The following is a 26,626-nucleotide window of genomic DNA, read 5'->3' on the forward strand; positions in this document are numbered from 1 at the left end:
TATTGTTAAAACAATAGAAGATTCACTGAATTTTCAATAGTTTTAATTTGAATACTTTTAAACAGACATGTATTGCATCAGACAGTGAACTAAAATAAAGTTCTTGCTTTTAGTTTTGGTTTGTTTAAAATAATTATGAGTGAAGCTCAGTGACACTCATATAGCTGGTAATGTTTATCATGACGAGGCCCTCTGCTGGTTGTAATCTGAAGCACACTTCTCTTTCACTGTCCAGACATCTCCAGAACGCTTAGGGCTCAATGATTATTAAAGCCCACTGTAGAAACACACTGGTCCATTTCTACAATTCCAGAAGAAATATTTTGGTTCTTACAAAGACTGTATAAAGCCTAAAAATACATTTATATGGATCTGGTGCTGTATATTAGAGCATGTTAGGGTATTAGCAGAATTAGTATGCATACGTTTGCACTACAGAAATTTATCTTATTACCCATTAGTAATGCAATCATGAGTCAATGTCTTCTCTGAGCACAGAATACAAAATGATTTTTTTTTTTACTTGAATAAAGTTGTTAGGGATCATGTTAAAACTGGTCCTATTAATTTGGTATCTGGTAACCAGTAATACTTATATTGCTATCAATAAAACATGAATGATTTTAAATATGTATAGGCTTAAACAACAATACAGTTATTTATGATCTTGTTGATGTTTTAATGCTGGAGTAAAATGCAGACACTCGTCTCCCTGCGTGTACAAATGTACTGGGAGCAGTTGGTGAAAAAGCATCATACCAGTTTACCCTTCACTCTTTTATAGGTAATAGGTATGATAGGTATGGTTTGATTGTATAGATAAAATTATTGTTAGTCTCTCACCCTTGTAATGTCAGTGGCAATATATAAAAGTACTACTCAGTACTATCCTACTGATGATGACTTGTATTTTATTTGAGCAAAGCATTTTCAGGGCTGATCATTTTGGAAGGCTTAAACATCTCATTTGCTCACAAGACAATTCAACACAGTAGTTTTCATTACCACTGGATATATATTTTAGAATATATAATATACAGAATATATTTTCTCATTCATTAAGCACATTTTGGTCCGGCTTTATTTTATTAACAATGATAAGAAATTAAAAATGTCTTATTAATGTGGACATTTGCAATAAGCCTATGTAATAAGCATTTTAGAAACACATTTCAGTACAACTGGTTAAATAAAAAAAATAAATAAATAAAAAAAAATAAAAAAAGCAACTAAAATGTTCTGAGTATTAGAAAATACACAGCCTATTTCTTTCCTTAATTCGAGGGTCAAAAACAACCTTGCAAATTTACCTGTATTAAACTTCATGCAATATATTTAAAGAGAATGGCAAATAGAATAACCCAATTGTTCATTAACACAAAGCACTGTTATAAAACCATAAAAGAAAACCACATGCAGATTGATCGAAGATTCTTTGGTTTGTAAGAACAATATATTGTTGACCAGTCAATGTTTTGTGTTTTACAATAAATCAGAGGTCGAATTTACAACGAAAGTTATGACATTCTTCGTAAAGAAACAAATAGGATATCTATTTTCAATGAGTGTTGAAAAGCATGCCAAACAGGAGAAAGTATCCTTTGAAAGTATTACTGTTTCTCAAACGTTTGGAGAACAACTGAAATAATCTTAACCTTTGTAATCTATACTGTTCAGCCAGTCCTCATTTAATAAAATGTCCAATGTAAGCATTTCTGTATTACCACTGTATCACCAACAGAAGTCAGTAATCTCTTCCATAAGAACAACCTGTTCTGTTAAGATGCAATGATGAAGGACTCAATGATGAAGCACTCAACTGAATTTCACAACTGAGTTCTAGCATTAGTAAAGCCTTGTAATTGTAAACCATAAACTGTAATGTGTGCAATGAAGCACGGAATAGAATCTTAATTAGAACGTTCTGGATTATATGAACAGTTTAGTAAAATACACAATGTAATACCAACAACACAAATTCCCTTTTTAGACCACTACCTATCCAAAACAGCTTACATTAAAATGCTCAACCAGTATGGAAAATACAGCTCTGTTCCTTTCCCTTACACTCACAGAACTCGCTGCTATGCTAAACTTTTATTATATTATTATTATTATTACACATTTATTTTAACAACATATTTGATAATGGAAACACTTCAATATAAGAAGAATGCATTCACAGTTACAGTAAATTCCAGAAAAGTTTGTGCTGGTGTGGATAATATGATGATGTGTGCAATGACTGTGTTCTCCTTTCCAGTTTCCTTTCTACAGAACGAGACAGAAAGTGGATGGAGCTTGATTTCTTGCAGTAGTGCAGGGAGATGTTCAGGCCTCAGGTAGAAGCAGCTTCTGCCATGCAGTAGCTTATAGGTACTTCCAGTTTCACCATTGGTCCTACTATACTCAGCCATGTGACAATGTAGTTTATTCTTCTGCAACAAGACACAAAGCCAATATGCTACCATACACAACTGGCATTGCCACAATTATGTCAGCAGATTCATAATACACAAAAAAATGATATCCTGTAAAAAAACAAAACAAACAAACCTAAACAAATAAAAAAAACAAAGATGCATTGAAATTTTACCTTTTCTCTGCATTTGCCATTTGCAAAACTGGTCGCATAAACTCCTCAGTGTGACAAGGATGGAGCATGAAGAATGGCTGCCCCAGTATAGGGTGTTCCTGCAAACAAGTCATACACAACACACATCCATTTGTTCATTTGCAACCTGACCTGATTCTCTGTTGAAAGCAAGAAAATATTCTCTTTCATAATTATTATTGTTATATTATTATAATATCATTATTATTATTGACAAATAATTGTTTCAAGTTCAAGTTTCAGGTTTATTTGTCATTTGCACAACATGTCAGGAAATTTATGCATGCATGCTTGTGGTCAGGTTGATGCTCTACAGGAGGACAACTATATACATACTAAACATTAAAATAAAGATCTATAAAAATTATATTAAATACATACAAAATACACACAAAATATACACAAAATACAGAATATACAAAGACAGGAGGGATCTGTAGAAATTCTCTGATATGTACATTTATGATACAGGTACAGTCTGAGAGAGAGTGGAGCTAAATATAAATATGTATGTTTATGTCTATTCCTGTTGTATAAAGTGACTTAGTGATGTTGTCCAAAGCAGTGATATATATAGTATTAATAATAAAGTGTCCAAGTGCAGTGGTGTTGGTGAAAGGTTCACAGCTTGTTCAGGAACCTGATGGCTTATGGGTAGAAACTGTTCATTAGCTGGTTTGTTCTGGCCTGGATGCTGCGGTACCTCCTGCCTGATGGCAGTAAGGTGAACAGGCCGTGTGCTGGGTGGCTACAGTCCAACCGGATCTTCTGGATTTTTCTCAGGCAGCGGGACCGGTAGATGTCCTGCAGGTCTGGAAGTTTGCTGCCTATGATGGACTCCGCTGTCCTCACCACTCTCTTCAGGGCCTTGCGGTCGTAGGCAGTACAGCTGCTGTACCAGACAGTGATGCAGGTCGTGAGGATGCTCTCTATGGTGCATCTGTAGAAGTTGGTAAGGATGTCAGGAGGCAGGCCAAACTTCCTGAGCCTTCTCAGGAAGAAGAGGCGCTGACAGGCAGACCTCACTGCTTTGTTGGTGTGAAGTGACCAGGAGAGGTCATTGGTGAGGTGTACCCCGAGGAACCCAACACTGCTGACCCTCTCCACTTCAGCTCCATTGATGTATAAGGGACAGTGACCACCCCTCTGCAGCTTCCTGTAATCCACGATCATCTCCTTAGTTCCTCAGGGTACACCTCACCGATGACCTCTCCTGGTTACTCCACACCAACAAAGTGTGAGGTCTGCCCGTCAGCCCCTCTTCTTCCTGAGAAGGCTCAGGAAGTTTGGCCTGCCACCTACCAGTCCGGCCAGCGGAGGATGGGTCCCCCGTGTGAGTCTTGGTTCCTCCCAAGGTTTCTTCCTCCAGCTTTGAGGGAGTTTTTCCTTGCCACTGTCGCCGTTGGCTTGCTCACAGGGGGTCTTTGATCCTTCATGTTATTTCTTCTTTCTTCTCTGTCTCTGTCCTTTATTAAGTACTAATTATGTAAAGCTGCTTTGTGACGACAACAGTTGTAAAAAAGCGCTATACAAATAAATCTGACTTGACTTGACTTGACTTAGTTTTGCTGATGTTGAGACTGAGGTTGTTGTGGTAGCACCACTCTGACAGGGCGCCGACCTCGTCTCTGTAGGCAGTCTCGTCTCCATCTGTGATGAGGCCTATAACTTGAAGATGACGTTGGATGTGTGTCTGGCTACACAGTCATGTGTAAACAGGGAATACAAGAGGGGGCTGAGGACACAGCCTTGAGGAGCCCCTGTGCTCAGAGTCAGCGTGGACGAGCGTTTCCTACTCTCACCACCTGGTCTACCTGTTAGGAAATCCAGGACCCAGTTGCACAGATGAGAGTTCAAACCCAAGTCTGTGAGATTGGGGATGAGTTTTAGCCGGGATGATGGTGTTAAATGCTGAGCTGTAATCTATGAACAGCATTCTCACATAGGTGTTCTTCCTGTCCAAGTGTGTGAGGGCAGAGTGCACTGTCAGTGCAATAGCGTCATCTGTGGATCTGTTGGAGCGGAATGCAAATTGGTGAGGGTCCATGGTGGCTGGAAGCAAGGAACAGATGCCACCCGGCGTCAGCTGTGAACGCCATCAGGACCAGGTGTTTTGCGTGGGTTAACTGCCTTGAAGGATCTGACCACCTCAGACACAGAAATTGATGAAGCGCAGCTCTCCTGATCTACTGGGAGTTTGTTAAAATCCCCAACCACAATAAAAACAACCTCTGGGTGGGATTTCTTCAGCCTGCTGATGATCTCATAAAGAGCCTTTAATGCATGTGACTTGTCCACCTCAGGAGGGATATAGGCTGTAGTGAGGATGACGGTGCTGAAGTCCATGGTTTCATAATTTAATAAAAAATAATAATAATCACAAGCACACAATGTATACCATGCATTCAAAATATGCTTGCGTGTGTGGTGTTTAGATTGTGGCCACAGTGTGTCTTCAGCGGCATCTTCAGTGTGTGGACTGTTAAGTGTAGCGTGACGTTTGTACAGTTTATGCAGTTTGTTGAGTGTCTGGATCGTGTGTGTGGTTTGTTGAGCGTGTGTTGTATGTAGTGTTTGTTTAGTGTGATGATTCTTTGTGTGTAGAGTGTATAGTATGTAGAATGTGAGTTGTGTGTACAGGGTGATGAGTGTGTGGTGTGGTGATGTTTGACTATTGAAAACTATTGCATTCAAAAGCTGTATACAAGCGCACTATTCATGATCATATATATATATATATATATATATATATATATATATATATATATATATATATATTAACGTCTAGTAAATAAGTTCTAAATGTCACCTGTTGGGTTAATGTGTCCCAAGGCCATTGCAGTAGTTGCTTTTTGTAGGCTGGGTGAATAGTGTTCCAAAGCTCTTCCAGGGACAAGAGACGTCCATCTGTAATAGAAAACAATATCTACTGATAGATATTAGCTTTTTAAATAAATAAATTAAAAAAACTAAACCAAGAACAACAACTATTTAAGGAAGAAGAGTAGGTTAAGAGTCTGAAATCATACCCAGTGTAGATACTGTAAAGAAGAGGATAGGGACCTGATAGCTGCTGGAGTATAAAACATGGTATTCGTAAAGTATTACATCTTGCATCACACACACTGCACAAGCAGTACTGGCATCGTCATCCACCTAGAGAGAATTTAAATAAGAAGGATCATTACTGCATGTTTTTAATATGTCTGCTTCTGTTTATATATTCTGTTGAAAACAATAATACATGAGAATAAAAACAATTAAAAATGAACACGTATTTTAACACATTAACAGTGACCGCTTTTAATCATGCTGAGAAATTGGTGTTTGAGACTCACTGTTTCTGTGTTGAGCTTGTACCCTGCTTACCCATTTCTCTGTTTGTCTTATTTTCTGTAGCGCTATGTAATGCCTCTTACGCGTATTAACCACTGTTAGACTGCATTTACAGTTTATTTTCACGTGCTTATTGATCACTAAAAGCAACTACTGAAGCCCCTGCAACAAACTGCCTGCTTTATTATGGCTGTGTTCACAGCATGACATGTTTAGTGTAGACCCTCTTTCCACCACTAATAATAGTGATAGTGGTTGTGCTAAATATCAGCCAATTCGTTTTTTGGTGCTTAAAGTGGTTTACTGTTTACCTTTTTATCAAATGACTATTTTTGTGAACCTTGTGCAAGATCAGCAGAACCGGCTAACTAGTAGCAGAACTGGCTAACTAGTAGCATGCTAGCAACATCGGCTGGCTAACAAGTAGCATGATAGCTAATACAGTCGAGGGGAATGAGCTCGGCTGTGTAACCTTTAGCAATACTTTCATTGTACTCAGAATACATTGTACTCTTAATATGTTAACACTTAACAAAATGCAGCATTAAATATCCTAGTAAGCAGTTGCTTTGGGTCAATGCTCACTGTATTAGGTCCTAAATGGTCCTTCTGTAATGACACCAGAAAGGAAGGTTAATGCTAGTGCTAAGGCCAAATCTAGCACCCGTTGAGAAGCCTGTTGAAAAAACTCTGGTCAGTGGAAACTCTTGTTTGACACGTGCAAGTAGCTAGTCTTTTGGTGGCTCCAGCAAAAACAGTTAGCTGTTAGCTAGGAGATATTCAAGGATAGCGATTCATGTAGGGGCCAATAATATTTGTCTGCGGCAGTCTGAAGTGACTATGGGTAATATTAAAGAGGTGATTACTGGCCCAGACGATATGTTTGAGGGCAAGCCTGGTCTTATGGGCAGAGATGGTGTCCACCCCACGCGGAAGAAAGCCTGGAAGCTTTCTACCCACTTCCTAGAATTAGAAATAATTATCTCCTCTGCAAATGGTACAAGTTGCACACTTAATGCAATTCCTTCAAAGCTAATAAAAGAAGTACTTGTAGTTATAATATATATATATATATATATATATATATATATATATATATATATATATATATATACACACACACACACACACACACACACATATATACACATATTATACATATTATATATATATATATATAGGATAGGATCCAAAGATTGAGAAGTGAATGTCTCATTCAAGCAAAACGGGTCACAAAGCAGATGTTAATGATTGGCAAAAAGGAGTAATTGCATTTGCTAAAGGCCACATAGTAAAATGAAAGATATTCAAATTTACTTGAAAAACTGTTTCAGTAAAACAGATAAAAAGAAACATAAGTAAGCACAGAAAATGAAAATGATATGAAAATCAAAAGGATCAAACACATTCTTGAGCAGAAGTGAGCAAAGGCCTTGTGCGCCACTCTATTAAGTTCCCTGCGGAGTGTTCTTTCAGAAATTGATTGTGAAGGACCTTCATCTTTCAGCCACAATTCTGATAAACATTTCGTGTAGACTGGGATTTTTGCTACTGCTGGTGTACCCGTATGACTGTACGCTTCTATTAAATTCAGCTACTTCCTTCACACTATGGTCTTTGACACGTCTAAATGCAAACACTTCTTTTCACCCATCATTAACATCTGCTTTGCGACCCATTTTACACACATCAGAGACATTCACGGCATTGTACCGCACCGTCGCACACCCTGCAAGTACATATAGTCTGATCATCCTTGTGCAACACTATCTGCGAGAGCCGGAAGTTACTACCACCTTAGACACAAGGTGACTAAATTTTATATACATACGTTATTATTATTATTATTATTATTATTATTATTGTTGTTGTTGTTGTGGTTGTTATTGTTTCAAAATTAAGACCAAATTCACCACTTTATTTTCAAGTCATATTTGGTGTGATGCTATTTTTTTCTGATTATCACAAAAAAAAAAAAGATTTACCTGGTCCTCTATCAGAGAATCTATGTCTTCGTCATTCTTCTGCTGCCAAAGCTGGTTAGGCAAAGAACATCTTCTGGGTATTAGAACAGTCTTTTTCATGTAGCCTTCCACACCCTAATTGAGAGCAAAGTAACACTCAATGTCAAATAATCACATTCGGAGTACCAAAAGAGTAATATAAATATGCTGAAATACACTGAATGGATATTTTAGCTTTTAGCTTAGAAAAGTATGTATTACAACACCTTAACTTCTGTCCAGCTCCATCCATCACTGATCATATTTGAGTGCTGAAGAAAAACCTGGCAGCAGATATGGAAGCTTTCTTCATCCAGGTAAAAGCTACAAGTGCCCAATTCTTCTTTATGTGACATCTGAGAGGAAGAGGGGAAAACGAAAACCCAAACCAATCACTATTCCTATTCTCTATGACTCTTTCAGTTTCACTAATGACTTCACAGCCATTAGTGATCAACAAACCTTAAAATTTCGTGTCACACTATTACATAAGTATTCTGCTTTATTGTTAATATAGAATAGAATATTATTATAGCCCATCACAGCACTTAACCACTAAATTACAATCTGTCTGGTAACATTGACTATACAAATTAATCTAAGGTATTAAACTGCCAATGATTTTGATACATTTAAATATTTAACATTTAAGGCATTTAGCAGACGAGAGTGGCTTACAAAGGTGCTTCACTGTTTTCTCAGAAAAACATCCTAGTTTGTACAAATGTTACCTCAAGCTAGATTCTGCCAAATACAAAAGTCAATATGGATACCTAGATACTCAACACTTAACATACAACATTTTGCCTAAGTATGGGTCTGCTCTCTTTTTAAAACATTAGCACTACAAACCCTGCTTAAATGTCTCACAAAAGAACTGATAAAAGAGCAGATAATTATTGCTAGTAAACATTTCCCTGCCAGGCTTAATGCCAGCTAATTATAAAATACTAAACTGATCAAATCTACACTCAAACGAGTAGAGTGTAGACACTAAACGTTCAAACGACCTGCGTTCTATTCATTAGTTTTGTTGGACACAGCCAGTCCAGCTCATTGCTAGATAGCTACAGAGTTCAACTATCAGTCCTACCTTTCCCCGGCGGCTCCATGCTACTTCCGCCATCATCTTTTCGAACTACTTATTCCTAACTGCCATCACTGTGCGCAGCATACGTCATGAAATAAGCGCTTTACATCTGTTCTGACCGTTTGGGATTAAGACTATTGGACATTTAGTGTATACACGCGTTTGATTGTAAAACCCATACCTGTGACATATGGGCGTATGGAATAGGGGAGTCACTGAGATTCGCCGAATATATTTAACTGGAAGTAGCTAGCTATCTTACGTAATGTATTGCTGTCCACACTGTCTCAGAACGCATTGTGTGGCTAAAGGTCTATGTAACGGAATTACGACGGCAACAATACGCGATGACGTGGCCACGAAATCACCGGCTCACTGCTAGAAATGAGCTGTGTTGTCTTTACCATTAGCATTTTCGACCAATAAAACAGAAGGCTAGGTTACTTAACTTCGATTCAGACCTGACTGAGTGCCTTCCTCTCTAATAATGCGTCTGAGTGGTCAGCATGTTTCTTACGTTTCATGCGTAGGAAACCCTCTAATGCGAGGTTTACACTGAAAGGTGTATACTTCCGGGATCGTTCTCGCGAAGATGATGAAACCAAATATACACGCGAGAGTGTTTATGTAATATAGGGTATTGCTGTGGGTGAAAATACTGCATCGGCCTGTTTTAAGCTACTCAGTCTAAAAATATATGATATTTACATTGCATGCACTAAAGCAGCTCATTATTGTGTATTAAATTTTGTGATGTTTCATCGAACATCAGACATTAAAGTGCGTTAACCAATGGAAATGAGCAGGAATCAAATTCGCCCGTTTGAAGAAGGACGAGGGTATTCGAGTTAAACGACTAACCGGGGCTGCTAGTGATGTCATTAAGGTGGCTTTTGATAGATCAACGCAAATGTAACAAATTATTTGGAAATAGGGTTGAGCTTGTAAAAGTTTGAATCATGGCACCACAGTGGCATATGGTCACCAGTCAGTGTTAAACAACATCCGTCTTATGGACAAATGAATTAAGTGTTTTCTCGTGAAAGTGATATGACATGACATAACCCATACGATAGTTGGCGTCCTTGACAGATAATCGAGAAAAAGTTTGACAAATGGAAAACTATGAAATACTATTTAACTAAATATAGTCGTGAAAACATAGCTATGTTTATTGTAATTACGTTTTCTTTATTATGCAAAATAATGAGAACATATGAAAAATATTTTCTTTTTTCATAGAAAATAGTTAACATTGTTTTACATCTCTTTTAAAGTTAGAGTTATTAGGATGTTGCAATGTGTCATGTTGACACGATGGACTCAGACCAGTAGCAACGTTTCTGCTCCTCATCTGACCGGTACAATCTGAACCATTGTCATATAACGAGCCACTGTTCTTACAGACTAGCACTAACTCTTCTTCACGCTCTGTGTTACTCGCCTCCATTTTGTGTGTGTGTGTGAGTGAGAGAGAGAGAGAGTGAGTGAGATAGTGAGGGCGGGCGGGGTTGTGAGCAGAGCACAGGCTCATAATGAAAGAACAGAATAAGGCGCTTAGACTTGACCAATCAAATATCGATATAAACTACTGTATATAGCCTCACTTCATATCCCTACCACAGATGGGTAAAATGCGGAGGACACATTCCGCTGTAAGGTGACAAATGCGTGCACCATTACCTATTTTACACCAAAAAGATGGTAAAAGTAAAACTTTGCTTTTCTATTATTTTACTTGTTTATGTATTTCAGGTTTTGAGAGATATTTAACTCCCTCCTACCCTCACACACACACTACCACGGTCCAACATCTTAAGCCTATTTGAAGCCCCTCAGCCACAACATTCCAACCACAACAAGAAGCTTTGACATTATCATATGCAGGCTAGTGTAGCGGAGAAATACAGTCTGTCACTTTTTTATTATAATCTTAATCAGGACAAAAATATAGAAGAGTCGCATTATGAAGGGAATTACATCAGTGGATGTTTGACATTTTCATAATGAGAAAGTGAAAACTGAAATTTAGATGTTTCTGCTAATTTATTAAAATGGAAAAACTAAAAAATTGCATGGACATTTAGACCCCTCGCTATTAAATTTAGCTCAAGTTTGTGCATCTTGACTGGAGTCCAACTGTGGTAAGTTTATTGGACAAGATTTGGATAAGAGACACCGGTCTATATAAGGTCTTACAGCTTATATTCATTTCAGAGCAAAAAAACAGACCATGCGGAGGAAAGAACTGCCCATAGAGATCAGAAACAGGACTGTGTGAAGACACACTGGAGAAGGCTACAAAAAAATCTGCTGCACTGAAAGTTCCCAAGGGCACAATGGTAACAGCAGTGACCAAGAACCCAAATTATCAATCTGGTTCAACAAGATCCTGTTTACAGAAACTTCCAGAATGTACACCACCTCTGAGCTTTATAGTAGAGTGGCCAGACAGAAGCCTCTCCTCAGTAAAAGACACAAAAAACCCCTACAGGACTCTCGGACTGTAACAAACAAGGTTCTTTGGTCTGATGCATCCAAGAATAAACATTTTGTCCTAAATTCTAAGCATCATGTCTGGTGGAAGCCAGGTACTGCACATCATCTGTCCAATACCATTCCTTCAGTGAAGCATCATGCTTGGAGGGGTATTTTCAGTGTCTAGGACAGGGAGACTGGTCAGGGTTGAGGGACAGCTGAATGTAGTATATTCTTAATGGAATCCTAATCCAGCCAGAGCCCTTACTTCAAATCAGACATCTCTGAAGATACGTGTAAATGCCTGTCCACCGACGTTCCCCATCCAGCCTTACAGAGAGGATCTGCATAGAAGAATGGCAAAAAAAAACAAAAACAGGAGAGCAAACCTCATGGCATCATAACCAAGAAGACTGGAGGCTCTATCCACAGTCACTGTGCTTTATTAATAATAATAATAATAATTCATAATCTTAATAAGGACATATAAATCATAAATGTGGCATTATGAAGGAAAATAGCCACTCATTCAGCCACTGGCAGAATGTTTTATAGTAGGCGAATTTGGCAGATGTCATTTAAGCAAGTGAAATCACTTTTACCCAAGTATTGTTCTGACTGGCATTGTAGGAGCACATCTCAACAGCGTAGACTACACCCAAATTCAGAAATCTGAAATTTTCATGTACCAAGAAAGATAGTAAAAAGAACACACAAAAATCAAAATGAACTATTTGCTGCTCAGGAAAGACACGTTATCATGGCCATTATAGGGCTGTGTTCGACAAAAATAACAAAACAAATAGTCAATGATTTACAGGTATATGATACAGAATGTGATGAGATACAGAATTCTTTTTTAGAATGTAGTTTGTATGTATATTTTAACTTTATAATACTTATATGTATATTTAACTAAATACATTGGGCTGAATACCAAAGACTACAGTGAAACATCTGCATCAAAACAAGATGACTGAAATGAGACATATTATGCAACTTTTGTCCAGTCACCACATCAAGTTACTGTTTAAAAAATTTTTTTTGATACCTTAACTGTAAAACAGTAATTACAACACTTAGAAAGCAGTAAGGCATCACCAACTCTTGGGCATAATTACAAAAGATTAAAATATGCAGTTAGGAAACTGTCACTGTTGGAAATGCTGTCAAAACTTTGAACTAAATGGCTGCATCTTTGAAGATATAATATTATCTTTATATGATGAACACATAAGTGCACATGAGAGACCTTCTAAAATTAAATATTCTGTCAGTGTTGTGATATTTGATGTGAAGATTTCTGAACATAGTTTTATTGAAAGAAATCAGTTCAGTGCAGGCATGGACAACTGGAGACCACAATAAGCACCTCCTCCCATGCAGTTATCCAGAGAGAGACTGTGGATTCACTAAAGATTGCGAAAATACCTTCATTGTCCTCAAACGTTGCAATTATGTTGTGATGCTCATCCTAGTGTAAAAATCATTGAGCATTTTTGTTGTTGTAATAAAAATAATATCAACCTAAGAATAGATTCATATTTTTATTCAATTTACAGGGACATTTGTGACACTGACTCAATATCAGGCTTTCAGTGCTGATAATGACACGTATAAGCTAAATTGCAGCTTAAGTGCAACTGGAATATTAATAACTAAATTAGAGTAGCAATATGAGAACAAAACAGTGACTGAATTCTGTATGGTAAGCACCAGAAGCAGTTTGCCATGACAGTACATATTTCTACCAAATTGCAAAAAAACTAATACTAAATCTACGTAGTTATGTCCCAACTAATATCTGATTCTTGACTGTACAGAACATTATTTCCTAGCAACAACAGTTAGTATAGTTAGTTGAAATTACACACATGAAAATTACGCCTGATAAGGCCAGACTGGTTAAATGTGGTTGTAATAATAAAACATGGAGCCTTGCTCATGGTGTGCAAACATTAAATGTTTATTTTCTTAACAACCAAAAGAATGCAATCGGTTAGACACTGAGCACTTAAATCACAGGCAGTCTACAGGTGTTGTATAAAGCTCACCTGCCATGACAACAGCAGCAGAATCAGCAGAAGAACTGAACCGACAGGCTGAGCTCAGAACACAACCATCTTAGTCTTCTTGGGTGGAATAGGTTTTACAGAAACAGGAACATCCTCTTCATCAGCACTCATTTTGTTAGACAGGCGGCTGAGAGTGATTGAACTTGCTGTGTGGGGGGAAAAAAATAATTATAAGAAATAGACAAAAAAAAAATGACTTGTAATATTTAATAAAAGGTCTGTCTTTGTTTTCTGACCATGTCTATCCATCCATCCATGACTAAAAAGGACACTCCAGTCAAAATCTTTTATTGTAATTGTTTACAATAGATCATTTTGGATAGAGTGTCGTACTCTACACTCTACCCTCTCTACTGTACATTCTACAGCAGCGTCACAGTAATCTCAAGTGAGATTTTTAAACTACTTGCTCGGTTAGACATGCAAGTGACAGCTTTCAAATGTAGTATAGAGTGCTCTACCTTTCATTTTCTAAAGCCAGTTGACAGCATATTATTGAAATGCCACTAACACTACAGAGGTCCCAATCTGATCCGGTGATTTGTGCCGGTGAGTTCCACCAGCATGAGAACTTAGCTCCTTTCTTTGGTTCTAAACTAGCTCTGAATGGCACGTTTATGACCAAGGAGGAAGCTAATGCACAAAGTGAATTGACTCTAAAGGAGCTGCAAGCTAAATGGTAAAAGGCAGCCACTATGGATATTAAACCATATTTATTAAGACAACAGTCATTTAAAAGTAAATCAGTTAAGAATGTGTGACAAACTGTTTACTAAAAACAGTGATTTTACTGGTGTTCACTATTGTGTATTAGCACAAAGCTGTGGGGCTGTAACTTATAGAAACACAAATCTGAATTTATCACAAATAAATCACTTTTGTGCAAGTGTCCCAGGTCTCCATGTGCACTACGACCAACCAAACACACAGCTAACAACCACAGCATTGTATTTAAATGCGCATTCTGATAGAAAATATGTTGCCAGTCTCAGTTTATTTTACCAGATCTGAACTAAAACTCAAAGCTGCTGTAAAATGTGTAAAACTAACAAGCCTTGTAAAGCACACCACAGTGATGCAAGTGAGCCAATTGTTGTTGCTGCATTGTTTTAAATAGAACAAAAGAAAGGAAAGTAAATGTATAGTTATAACAAAAGGAAGGGAAATGGTAACCAACAACCTAGGGTTGTTATTGTTTTTTTATATCCACATGCCATCTTATTTGTTTGTCAGGCATTTTTATTGACTCCATTGGCTCCACGCTGTATAAAATTTTGTTCCCCTATTTCAGTCCACATTTTGTGTGCGTCACTGTGTCTTGTTCCCACAAGCTGTCATCACATTGGGACCTAATTAAAACACCCTCAAAACAGATGCTTGCTTTGACTGTGCACTTAGTAATTAGACTGAGATGTGCCTTGTTTTTCTAGATACTGTTTATATTACATTTTTTTTTTTTGCACTTTACAGCATGGTCACAAAGCACTTCATAATCACTTGCCTGGGCTTGCTGTGTAGATGTTATGTTTATTTTCTGATTGTTTATTAATGAAGGAGACAATGACGTTAGCATATGGTTGTTAGCTCAAAAGTTACTCTGAAGTTGTTAATTATTTTGGCCATGGTATTTGGTAACGACCCCTTACAAAACAGAAAGCAATCACTACTCACCAGAGGTCTGATGTTCTGGGCAATCCTTTTGGAAGTGTTCCACTGAACCACAAACATGACAACAGCCTCCTGAACAAAAAGACAACTGCTACATACCACAAAGCACATGGAAAGGACAATAAACTTTCTATATAATATAATAATATTTAGGTTTATGTCTAACAAAGAACACACCTGAAGCATAGAGTCCTTTTGGGTTATCAGGGCAGGATCTGGAAAGGTGACCAGTCTGACCACAAATGAAACATTTGGCATATGGATAATCACCTATGCAGAAGATAATAGCAGCATTATAAAATGTAAAAAGTTTTGATGACAATGAGTAAAGATTTCATAAATTAATCAACACACAAAAAATGTACTTATTAGATTAAAAAGATTATTATGATAACCACGCCTGGTTTGGAATAAACTCTTCCCATTTGATCAGATCCACTGACCATATAGGAGCATTTTTCTCTGCATACTTCGTACTAGGGCTGGGCGATATGGAGCCCCCCCCCCCAAAAAAAACAAAAAAACTAAATAAAAATAAAAAAAATTAAAAATTTCAATTTATTTCAGCTGAATATATGATAAGATATTATACGCATCATTTATATGATACGTAACTGATATAAGTCATTGTAAATGCACAGTTAAATAAAACTCACCTTAACTGCTTAATTCGAGCTTTAATAAATAGAACAATACTGCAGTTAACGGTAAACTTCGTACAGAAGTTTGTGCTGTTATTGTAAGCGGTATAATAGGTTGATAGCTAGTTCTCCTGCATTTTGATACGAGCTACCTCCTTTTGGAAAAAAAAGTGTGTCTGCTCCTCATCTGACCAGTAAAACACAGACAATTTCCATGTAATGATCCACTGTTCTTCTTACAGACTAGTGCTAACTCCTCTTCACGCTCTGTGTTACTCGCCTCCAGTGTGCGTGTGCACACGCGCAAGTGAGAGAGTGCGCGGGTGGGGGCCGGGCTGTGAGCAGAGCACATAGGTGCACGTATTTGTCACTGTACACTGTGCAGCGAAATGTGTCCTCCGCATTTAACCCATCTGGTAGTGAACACACACTCACACACACACATGTGTTAGGGGCAGTGAGTACACACACACACCCAGAGCGGTGGGCAGCCAACTCCAGCGCCCGGGGAGCAGAGAGGGTAAAGGGCCTTGCTCAAGGACCCAACAGTGGCAGCTTGCCGAGCCCGGGAATCGAACCCACAACCCTGTTATCGATATCACGGCGCTCTAACCGCTGAGCCACCACTGCCCCACATACTCATAATGAGAGAACAGAATAAGGCTTCCTGATACATCCTGATATATTTTAATATCGATAGATCACTCAGCCCTACTTTGTACCCTGTACCCCTGTTGCTCAGGTGTCAGGACCCCACAGGACAGAGCAGGTAGTATTTGGGTGGTGGATCATTCTTAGCACTGTACTAACACGGATATAGTGGCGATAGGTTAGTGTGTGTTGCGCTAGTATGCGTGGATAAAACATAGCAGATGTACTGTAGTTTTTAAACACCTGTATCAGTGCTGGGTTGAGAACAGTCCAGCCAACAGCATTGTGTGGCTACTAATGAAGGACTGAAGGATGACCAACACAAATTGTGCAACAGGTGAGCTTCTGTTTTTGACTTTACATCTAGAAGGTGGGCCAACTGGGAGGAAGTGTCTAAAAGATCGGACAGTTAGTCAACCTTGAGCAGATCGACACAGTAGCACTGCTGTGTCTAATCCACTCATTCCAGCACAGTCTACACTAAACACAGCACCATCATGTCAGTGTCGCTGCAGTGCTCTGTGGTGGTCCTGGCCATTGAAGAACAGGGTGAAAGGCTAACAAAGTATGCAAATAAATGTTTACTACAATCTGTACTTATAGAACTAAACACACAACTAAGAGTTTTTTTTACACAAGAAGCGCTGTCTTACACTTCCATTCAAGTCAGACAGACCCTTTCCTTTTATGAATGACACTTTATATTCTTACCCAAAGCAGGATCCACTTTAGCTCTACATCTCTGGATCTCATGCTCTGTGGAGCCACAACGGTAGCAGATCCCTCTGCCCAACTCTTCATCATTATCAGCTTCTGGGCAGTTGGCAAGTCCATGGCCAGGCTTCCTACAGTTAAAGCACACCTAACCATAACAGAGGACAATTACAACATTTCTATAAACACAACATAGCTCCACACAATAAGTGATCAATATACAAAACTGCATACCATGTTGTTGTTTTTAATTTGATGTCTCTTAACTCTACGGTTTTCTCTTCTTTCGTTTTTTTTTAGGAGTGTGGCTACTGCTTTCACCCCATCTGGATCCAAAGAGGATTCTTTTATTGGTACCTTAGCTAGTGGTTGGCCGGTCTGTTTTAAATATTCCATAAACCCATTTACATCAAGTTCTTTTTTTTTGTTAGCTCTCTTTTTATGAGGGCACGACTGAGTCTGCTTTCCAGAAATGTGTGAGCCAGTTTTCCAGAAATGTGCATCTGAAGAGCTCCTTCTACTTTCCCCCCCTCCAGATTCGCTTGCTCTTAGCTGGCTCCATGGAGTGGCCTCAGTAGGTTTGTATTTGTGAACATTGTTGGCTCTGGCCCAGCGGGTCATTGTTTCTCTGCAAGAAAGCACAATAGAGAAAAGGCATGCTAAGGTTTTTTGTGTTTTTTAACGCTACTTTCAACTGCCGTGTAAAAAAATTACAAACCTTAATTCAAATGTGATCTTAGTGGAATGTGACGTTGTCAGACTAGCTATCTCACGAATGAATTACATTTCAGCGCTACGACAACGTGAATAATTCCCAGCAGTGTACTGGGCAGAGCACACAAGGACTACAAACCACCGCCCGAAGACGGAAGGAAATTCGGTAAAATAAACAGTATGTAGCAAACCCGAAGCAGATTTAAAATAAACGAAAGCTCACCCCGAGGAGAGACTATGCTGCGCCACATGAGAAGTTGTGCAGTGTAGAAAATGTCCGTCGCGTTTCTTTACCCACTTTTTTGTTCCGCCTACAGCCAGTGAAAAATAAATGGCTGTGTGATGAAGGCATATGCTTCTTAAACAGAAATATGAGCCCGAGACAAATACAACAAATCTAGGTACATATATGAAAATACTGTTAAAAAGTACCAAAACAATATCAGAAAAACACAGCTAACGTATCTTGTTCAATCAGGCTGAGGTCTCCGGGCACTATGATGGTGCTTTGCTTAATGCAGCTTACACCTCAAATATATTTAATGTCTACATTATTTCTCAGTCAAACAGAGACCTAGGTTATTGCATTTTAAAAATTAAAATAGACTCAGAACTATGTAACTTTACAACTGCAGTTCACAGTACAGCATCATTCTCATAATTCTACACAAGTGATTCCAAACTTATTAACAACAGCAGTTCAAACTGACATACACACCAGAATTCTACAATTGCAGGAACACCTCAAGTATGGAAAGATCTCATTGCCAACTCTGCTAGTGCCATGGACGACTGCAGAGTTGCGCATTTTGCTGAGAACTTGTAACAAGGCGTTCAAGTCAGAGAATAAAGCAGGCCTCAGAACAGCCAGAGCCAAGCTCTCCCGGGCCATCAGAGAGGCAAAGCGTAACTACGCACAGAAAATCCACAGTCATTTTCAAGACACTGCAGACATGCAGGCGCTAGTGGCGGGGCATCCAGGCTGTCACCAACTACAAAACACTATCACTTACATGTGATAGTGACACCTCTTCAGACGAACAGGTACTGTGCTTGTCCACTGCTAAAAACTCGGTTCAGGGTAAACCAACGAAAAGCCCCTGGACCAGATAGCATTCCTGGCAGAGTGCTCAGGGAATGTGCCGAACAGCTAGCAGATGTTTTTACGGACATCTTCAACATCTTCAACACTCCACCTAGCTCTCACCCACCTGGACAATAAAGACACCTACGTCAGAATGCTGTTCACAGACTTCACTTCAGCATTCAACACCATCATCCCTCAGCACCTCAGCGTGCTGGGCCTAAACACCTCTTTCTGTAACTAGGTCCTGGATTTCCTAACTGATAGACCACAATCAGTCAGGATAGGCAACAACACCAGTACTACCATACTGAATAACGGTGCCTCCCAGGGCTGTGTGCTAAGCCCACTGCTGTTCACTCCGCTGACTCACGAATGTGCTGCAAAGTACAACACAAATCACACTGTGAAATTTGCAGATGATATGTCGATTGTGGACCTCATCACCAAGAAAAACGAGACAACATACAGAGAGGAGGTGCAGCGGCTAATGGACTAGTGCAGAACCAACAACTTGTCTCTGAATGTTGACAAAACTAAAGAGATGGTTGTTGACTTTAGAAGAGAGTAAGGCGACCACGCCTCTCTGAACATCAATGGGTCTGCTGTGTAAATTGTCCAGAGCACAAAGTTCGTCACATCACAGAGAGCCTCACGTGGTCCCTTAACACCAGCTCCACCTGCGGAGACTAAGGAAAGCTCATCTTCCTCCTCCAATACTCTCCATGTTCTACAGAGGGACTGTGGAAAGCATCCTGAGCAGCTGCATCATCGCCTGGTTTGGGAATTGTAATGCCTCAGACTGCAAGACCCTACAGCGAATAATGAGGACAGCTGAGAAGATTATAGGGGTCTCTCTCCCCACTGTCACAGAACCTCACACCATACGCTGTACCTGTAAGGCCATCAGCATTTTGAAGGACCCTACTCATCCCTCACATGGGCATCTGTGCTGTCACTGCACAGTTCTGCAATAGCTTTGTCCCACAAGCAGTCAGAGACTGAACTAACACCCCCACCCCCACGACCCATAGCATTTTAAATCTGTCTGCATCCTATTTATCTTATTTACACGTTCCACACTTTACTACCTCAGTGCTGTGTTTCATGTGCGTTGTTGGCTGTCTGCATATAGCATCACAGCATGTTAGATTTCTATGCACCTTCTATGCACCTTATTACCAATACCTACCCGTTAAATATTTATGCACCTTACACTCATTACCTCTACACAGAAATGAGTCATATTTATTGTATTTATTGTACTGTCTTGCACGGTGCACTTTCTGCAGTCTGTCCTGTACTGTATTGTTTTTGTCTGTACTGTATTGTTTTTTGTTTTCATTTTGCTCCATGTGGCAACCTTGTTCTGGAAAAAAAAATTGTACAGAGCTGAAATGATAATAAAAGCCACTTGACTTGTTACTTTGCTTAATAATTTAAACTATTAACAGAGTTGTCAATAATCAGACGTAATTATTGTGTAACAGGACATAAAAACATCTGGCCCTTAGCGGGTCTTAAAATTAAGTAAATACAACCTCAGATGAACAACAACACACAACAAAATCCGCCATGTCATTTTGAACAAAAATGAAATAAAACGGTAAAGCCATGTCTGAAAAACTAAACATATTCCATGATTCAATAACTTGTATTTGTTTTTTTCCCCTTGTTTTCTGTATGGTTTTATCCATGTCTTACATTGTTGTGGAGGAATTTTGTCCCACTCTTCTTTACAACACTGCTTCAATTCATTGAGGTTTGTGGGCATTAATTTATGCACAGTTCTCTAAAGATCCCTCCACAGAATTTCAAATGGGTTGAGGTCTAGACTTTGACTGGGCAATTGCAATACATTGACTTTTATTTTTCAGCCATTCTGTTGTAGATTTGCTGATGTGTTTGGGATCACTGTCCTGTTGACCCTGTTACTTTGGTATGCAGAGGAGTTCATGGTTGACTCAATGGCTCCTTTTAGAAGGAAGAGGCATCTGCCAGCCTCTCCAAACAAGCCATACTTATTTTTTTTTCTAATTGTTCTGTCATTAACCTTAACATTTAACATGCTAACTGATGCCTGTAGAGTCTGAGATGAAGCTCTTGTTTTGTTTTTTGTTTTTGCATTTTTTCTGAGCATTGCACCAACTGACCTTGAGTGAAGTGGCTGGGAATGTTTTCCATTTGTTCATCATTGTAGAATGATGGACTACAAATTGTTTGGAAATTGCCTTATTACCCTTCCCAGACTGCTGATAAATTTGAAATGCCAAGGCCACAAGGAATGATGTTTAGAGAGAAACTATGTTTTTAAGTTTTCTGATAATTATTTACCCAAATTTGAGGCGACTGGAAAAAACTAGTTACCAATTAACTATTAAGAATAAACTAAGCATTTTTAAAGCACATGTATTCACAAGTCTGTCTGGAATACTGTACTAGATAATACACATTTTTTAAATGTTTAAGATCTGAACAAGATGTACTGGATTTTTCTGAATAATGTTTAAAGTACAGTTTACAGTTCAGTAGAGGGGCCCTACATGAACATACCACTCCAGTTTCATCCTGATTGATGAATGTTTAGCCTGTTAAATGTATGTTTTAATATGATTGGCCTTGGATCACCAATTATAGGCTAATCTAAATAGTCCATGCATCATGCAAAATTTCAGCTTGATTGGATGTATGTCTGGTGATGTCATCCAGGGATTATTACAGGGCACTTTTCATCGTACCTGACATTTGCTTGGGAAATGCGTCCTCCAACTCTTAGGAGACCATCCTCTCCCAGGATAGGATTTAGTAAGTAGGGAGCTACCTTTAGTGAGGTTCTCGCCATTCCTAATGCACTGAAGTTCACTTGCATAAACTACGGCTTTAATTATGGCATTCTTGGCATGTGCAATCTCATTGGCAGTACAGGCTGCACTGCAGAGGTGCCATCCTTTACAATCTCTTGACTGTCCGGGGCAATCCTTTTTGAAAAAACAAGCAATGTGTCTCAGATATGCACATCGAAGTAATGACTTCCAGGTGGAAAAGCGCTCAAAGCACCCAGCTCCAAGACAACGATCTTTGGCAATAGTGGCGAACGCTGTTACTTCAGGACACACATCTACATCTTCATCCGGATTCACCAGGTCAAAGGTGTCTTCGCTAGCTTAGCTTTGCCAATGATGAAACCTGTCTGGTGATCTAGGTTTCTCAGACCACTGGCATGATCTTCCAGAGGGAAGGCACTCATGACTTCTCCACAAAGTTTTTTGAACTCTGAGCTTACCAAAGAACGATAACTCTGGTCATCAATGACCGCATATAATTTGATCGATTCTTCTTGGCGCTCGGCTGGGAATATTTTCACTAAAGAAATCTTAGAAGATGATTTACCACTCAGATTATCCCCAAAGACTTCAGTGCAGTTGGTTGATGCTTCTTCTCCAGAAGAAACACTTCTCTCCCCGCCTTGATCTCCAGTAAGGGTGAGAGCCTTCAAAGACGCAGAAGTGGGTCCTGGGTGTAGGGCTGAGTGATGCCATTCACTACCACACTCATTGCACTTCACAAGGCTTTTACAGCTCCTTGCTAGGTGTGTCATTTAAGCTATGCATTTAAAACAAATACCATTTTGTTTCAGAAAAGCTTTCCTGTCTTCCAAACACTTTTCTCTAAACCCACAACATTTATGTAATGGGTGTGGCTTCTTATGAATAGGACACATCTTCACTGGATCAATAGTAGCCTTCTGCATACCTTCATTTGCTGTTTTATCCAGAGAGATGTCCATTTTGTGAACTGAAACAGATGCTCTGTTTGCCATTCTGAGGTATTCAGGTTTTGTGGGGTCTGCATGCGGAAGTAAATGGAAACTAGGGTCATTGCGCATCTTGGCTTGATCCAAAACCGACAAGAACAGAAAATGAAGGAAAGGAGACCTAATGCTGTTGTTTGAACATGTAGTCCAGCATCATCCATCCCTCTTGCAGATTAAAGGGCAATTTTTGTACTATGCTGGATACACCATGTGCTGTATCTAAGCAGGCAAGACCCTCTGATTTCCTCTAATCCTTATTCGAAATCTTTGGAAAAGATGAGCCTGCGGGGTGTTGTCAAGGACCTGAGAATGTTTTATAGGGGAAGGTGGGCATGAGTTGTGTGAGCAAGTTTGAGGCAATGGTGCTGAGTATTTGCAGATACAGGGCTATGGTTCTTGGGTGGCCTGCCATGGCCTGAACAAGCATTCCGACTTCGCTCATTGAAACCTGAACGTTCTGTGATTTGTAAGACCCACCTCAAGAACTCAAGACCCAACTGCCCTCTTCATTGGACCCCCTGCAGTTTGCATATCTTCCCAACCACTCCACGGACGATGCCATCACCACCACCCTTCATCTCTCCATTACCCACCTGAAGAAGAAGGACACCTATGTCAGAATGCTGTTCATAGACTTCGGTTCAGCATTCAACACCATCGTCCCACAGAATCTCACCAGGAAGTTAAGCTTACTGGGCCTCAACATCCCCCTCTGCAACTGGATTCCGGACTTCCTGATGGGGAGGCTCCAGTTAGTCCGGTTCGGGGACAGCATCTCCAGCACCATCACACTAAACACTGGGGCACCCACGGGCAGTGTTCTGAGTCCTCTGCTGTTCACCCTGCATGACTGTGCTGCGAAACACAGTTCTAACAGCATCATAAAGTTCGCTGCTGATACAACTGTGCTGGGTCTCATTAGCAAAGGCGACGAGTCAGCATACAGAGAGGAGGTGCAGCAGCTGACAGACTGGTGTACAGTCAACAACCTTCACTTGAATGTAGACAAGACCAAGGAAATGGTTGTTGACTTCAGGAAAACAAGACACGACCACTCTTCACTCAGCATCAACGGCTCCTCTGTGGAGATCGTTAAGAGGACCAAGTTCCTTGGTGTCCACTTAGCGGAGAACCTCACCTGGTCCCTGAACACCAGCTATACAGCCAAGAAAGCCCAGCAGCGTCTCTACTGAGAAAGGCCTGTCTCCCGCCACCCATCCTCACCCTCTTCTATAGAGGGACCATAGAGACATCGAGATAGAGCAGCTGCATCACTGCCTGGTTTGGGACATAAACAGCCTCTGACCACAAGACCCTCCAACGTATTGTGAGGACAGCTGAGAGTCTCTCTCCCCTCCGTCATGGACATTTACACTGCCCGCTGCATCCGTAAACCAACCAGCATTGTGAATGACTCCACCCACCCTTCACACAGTCTGTTCTCCCTCCTGCCATCAGGAAGAAGGTACCGCAGCATGACCAGACTCTGCAATAGCTTCTTCCCCCAAGCCATCAGACTTCTCAACTCCAGAGACTGAACAGATTTTTTTTTCTGTTCTACACACTCTCTCTCTCTATCTCTCTCTCTCTCTCTCACCAACCACCCCAGACAATTTGGGAAGCATTAACCTTACACAAATAACATTACTACCTAAGTGGACTCAATATTTATTGCACACTGCATAATTTGCACACTACCCCTAAATTATTTATTATTCTTTGTCTGTATTGTGTTGTATTGTCTGTGTGCACTTGTGCTGTGTTGCATGTGTGTTCTGTATGCACTGTGTCTATGTTGCACCATGGTCCTGGAGGAACGTTGTTTCGTTTCACTGTGTACTCTGTTGCTCTCCTAATATTGTAGCTGGATCTACTTGAGTGTCAGCGAGTAGTCAGGCCTGATTTTGAACGTAATCCTTGGTTCGCTGAACAGAATCATTAGAACCGATTCCTGCCTCACTTTTTACCTCACAGCCTGATTCTTTGCCATGCACAAAAGCTGTCGCCAATGCTTCAGCCTTTGCAACAGCATCTGCTGCTGTTTTCTCAGCGTTTAGGACATCAAGTTGTGCATCTAAGCATATTTTCTCTGCATTCAAGCATGTTTTTTGCATCTTAATCTGCATTTCTCTTTCTGCATATTGTACTTTAGCTTTGGCCTCTTCTGCCTCTGCAAAAGCTATGGCAGCAGCAGAACTGGCAGAGGAGCCGTGAGAGCATTCTGAAGTTGTTGACTAACGAGACAGTGTGATGAGACTCCTCTGAGATCCCGGCTTCTGTTTTTCCATAATGTCATAGACGCCTAGTTATATTGCATGTATCTCCGCCGCACTGTACTGTAATGAGAACACTAACCTCCTCCAATGTTGAATATCAGCCGGTTAAGTTACGCTATTTTACTATTCTGCCACCCTCATACGCCCTGCATAAGTCAGCAGATAAATACCTCCTCTCCCAACATGGATTATGATACAAGGAACTCCATGAGGCCCTCCTCTCAATTTTAGCTAAAATACTTCCTGAACTAAGAGTCAAAGACGATAATTATCATCAAAATTAAAGGTCCCTTTGACATCATCATCAAAATAAAAGACCCTTTAAAAAATTACCCCATACAAACACTGACAGCACACATTCTTTAAAATAAACACTCTATTAAAATGTAATTTAAAACTAAAAAATTTATTTGTACATGTATATAAATTATATGAAAATTAAGTGACAGTAAATGGGATAATAAATATGGAACATACTGCAGTTCAAATCATTGCACACATATTTAAATGAATTACTATTATTATTGCACATATGAACAATGTAATTTGAGTATTGCACAGAATGTGCTACTGTGTCTCATCACCGTATTGTAGGAGTGGGTAGGAGCCATTATCCATAATGACATGCAGCTTAGACAGCATCCTCTCCAACACTGCCATTAGGAAGTCCAACTTCACACTCACTAGCCTTGCGGATCAGTTTGTTGAGTCTGTTTCCGTCTGCCACCCTCAGCCTTCAGCCACAGCATGCAACAGCATAAGGGATAGCGCATGCCACCACAGACTCATAGAAGATCCTGAGCAGCTGAAGTCTATGGTATGGTGGGTGAAAGGGAGAGAGGACAGTTCCCTGCGGGGTTCCAATGTTGCTGACCATTCTTTCCGACACACAGTGCTGCAGGCCTACATACGGTGATCTGCCAGTCAGATAGTCAACTTCTACTGAGTGGAGTGGGGACTGTGGAGGACAGAACCTGAACATATTTAGCTCATTGGCCCTGTCCACGCTGCCTTCTACTTTTCTGTTGTTGCTAGACCTAAAGCCAGAGATGGTCCTCATTCCACTCCAGACCTTCCCCATGTTGCTCTGCTGGAGTTTCCACTCCAGCTTCATCCTACATTTATTCTTAGTCTCCCTTAGATGTAGAAATCTGTGGATTTCAGACATTTTGGCAGTAATGCCTGTACTAAAACGAGTGTTGCTGGGAAATACAGTTTTGCGCTGGCACTTTGATAACATAATCTTAATTAGAACACAAATTTTTAACAAAAGTTGCATCATTAAGCAAAATATACAGCTTTTAGCCACTGGCACCATGTTTTATACTAGGTGTCTACAGAAAATCTGTGGATTTCAGACATTTTGGCTGTAATGCCTGTTTTAAAACTATTGTTGCTGGAGAAATACAGTTTCCACTGGCACTTTCCAAGTGTATTGTTTACGACATAATAAACTTGACAACAAAAC

At 39.8% G+C, this 26,626-nt stretch overlaps 2 protein-coding genes across 6 annotated transcripts; both read right to left on the minus strand.

The window, feature by feature from the left end:
* Positions 1–894: 894 nt before the first annotated feature.
* On the minus strand, positions 895–12,419 carry atg10 (ATG10 autophagy related 10 homolog (S. cerevisiae)). Of its 4 annotated transcripts, none has more exons than XM_072658645.1 (7): positions 11,790–12,419; positions 8,181–8,309; positions 7,936–8,049; positions 5,644–5,770; positions 5,424–5,521; positions 2,597–2,694; positions 895–2,438 (listed from the first exon to the last, which is right to left on the minus strand). In XM_072658645.1, exons 2-7 carry the CDS (start codon positions 8,307–8,309, stop codon positions 2,339–2,341), a joined length of 666 nt encoding a protein of 221 aa, XP_072514746.1. In that variant the 5' UTR covers positions 11,790–12,419; the 3' UTR covers positions 895–2,338. The 4 variants fall into 4 exon arrangements, with proteins under 4 accessions (XP_072514746.1, XP_072514744.1, XP_072514743.1 ...); XM_072658643.1 differs by lacking the exon at positions 11,790–12,419 and adding an exon at positions 9,225–9,552; XM_072658642.1 differs by lacking the exon at positions 11,790–12,419 and adding an exon at positions 9,047–9,552.
* Positions 12,420–13,466: 1,047 nt separating this feature from the next.
* On the minus strand, positions 13,467–18,312 carry zcchc9 (zinc finger, CCHC domain containing 9). 2 transcript variants are annotated; one of them, XM_072658641.1, is made up of 6 exons: positions 18,208–18,312; positions 17,505–17,898; positions 17,268–17,418; positions 15,442–15,534; positions 15,268–15,336; positions 13,467–13,742 (listed from the first exon to the last, which is right to left on the minus strand). In XM_072658641.1, the coding sequence occupies exons 2-6, from the start codon at positions 17,889–17,891 to the stop codon at positions 13,630–13,632; spliced, it is 813 nt and encodes a 270-aa protein (XP_072514742.1). In that variant the 5' UTR covers positions 17,892–17,898; positions 18,208–18,312; the 3' UTR covers positions 13,467–13,629. The 2 variants fall into 2 exon arrangements, with proteins under 2 accessions (XP_072514742.1, XP_072514741.1); XM_072658640.1 differs by lacking the exon at positions 18,208–18,312 and adding an exon at positions 17,989–18,201.
* Positions 18,313–26,626: the final 8,314 nt, after the last annotated feature.

This window comes from Salminus brasiliensis, chromosome 16 (assembly GCF_030463535.1).
Source record: "Salminus brasiliensis chromosome 16, fSalBra1.hap2, whole genome shotgun sequence".
NCBI classification, from domain to species: Eukaryota; Metazoa; Chordata; class Actinopteri; order Characiformes; family Bryconidae; genus Salminus; species Salminus brasiliensis.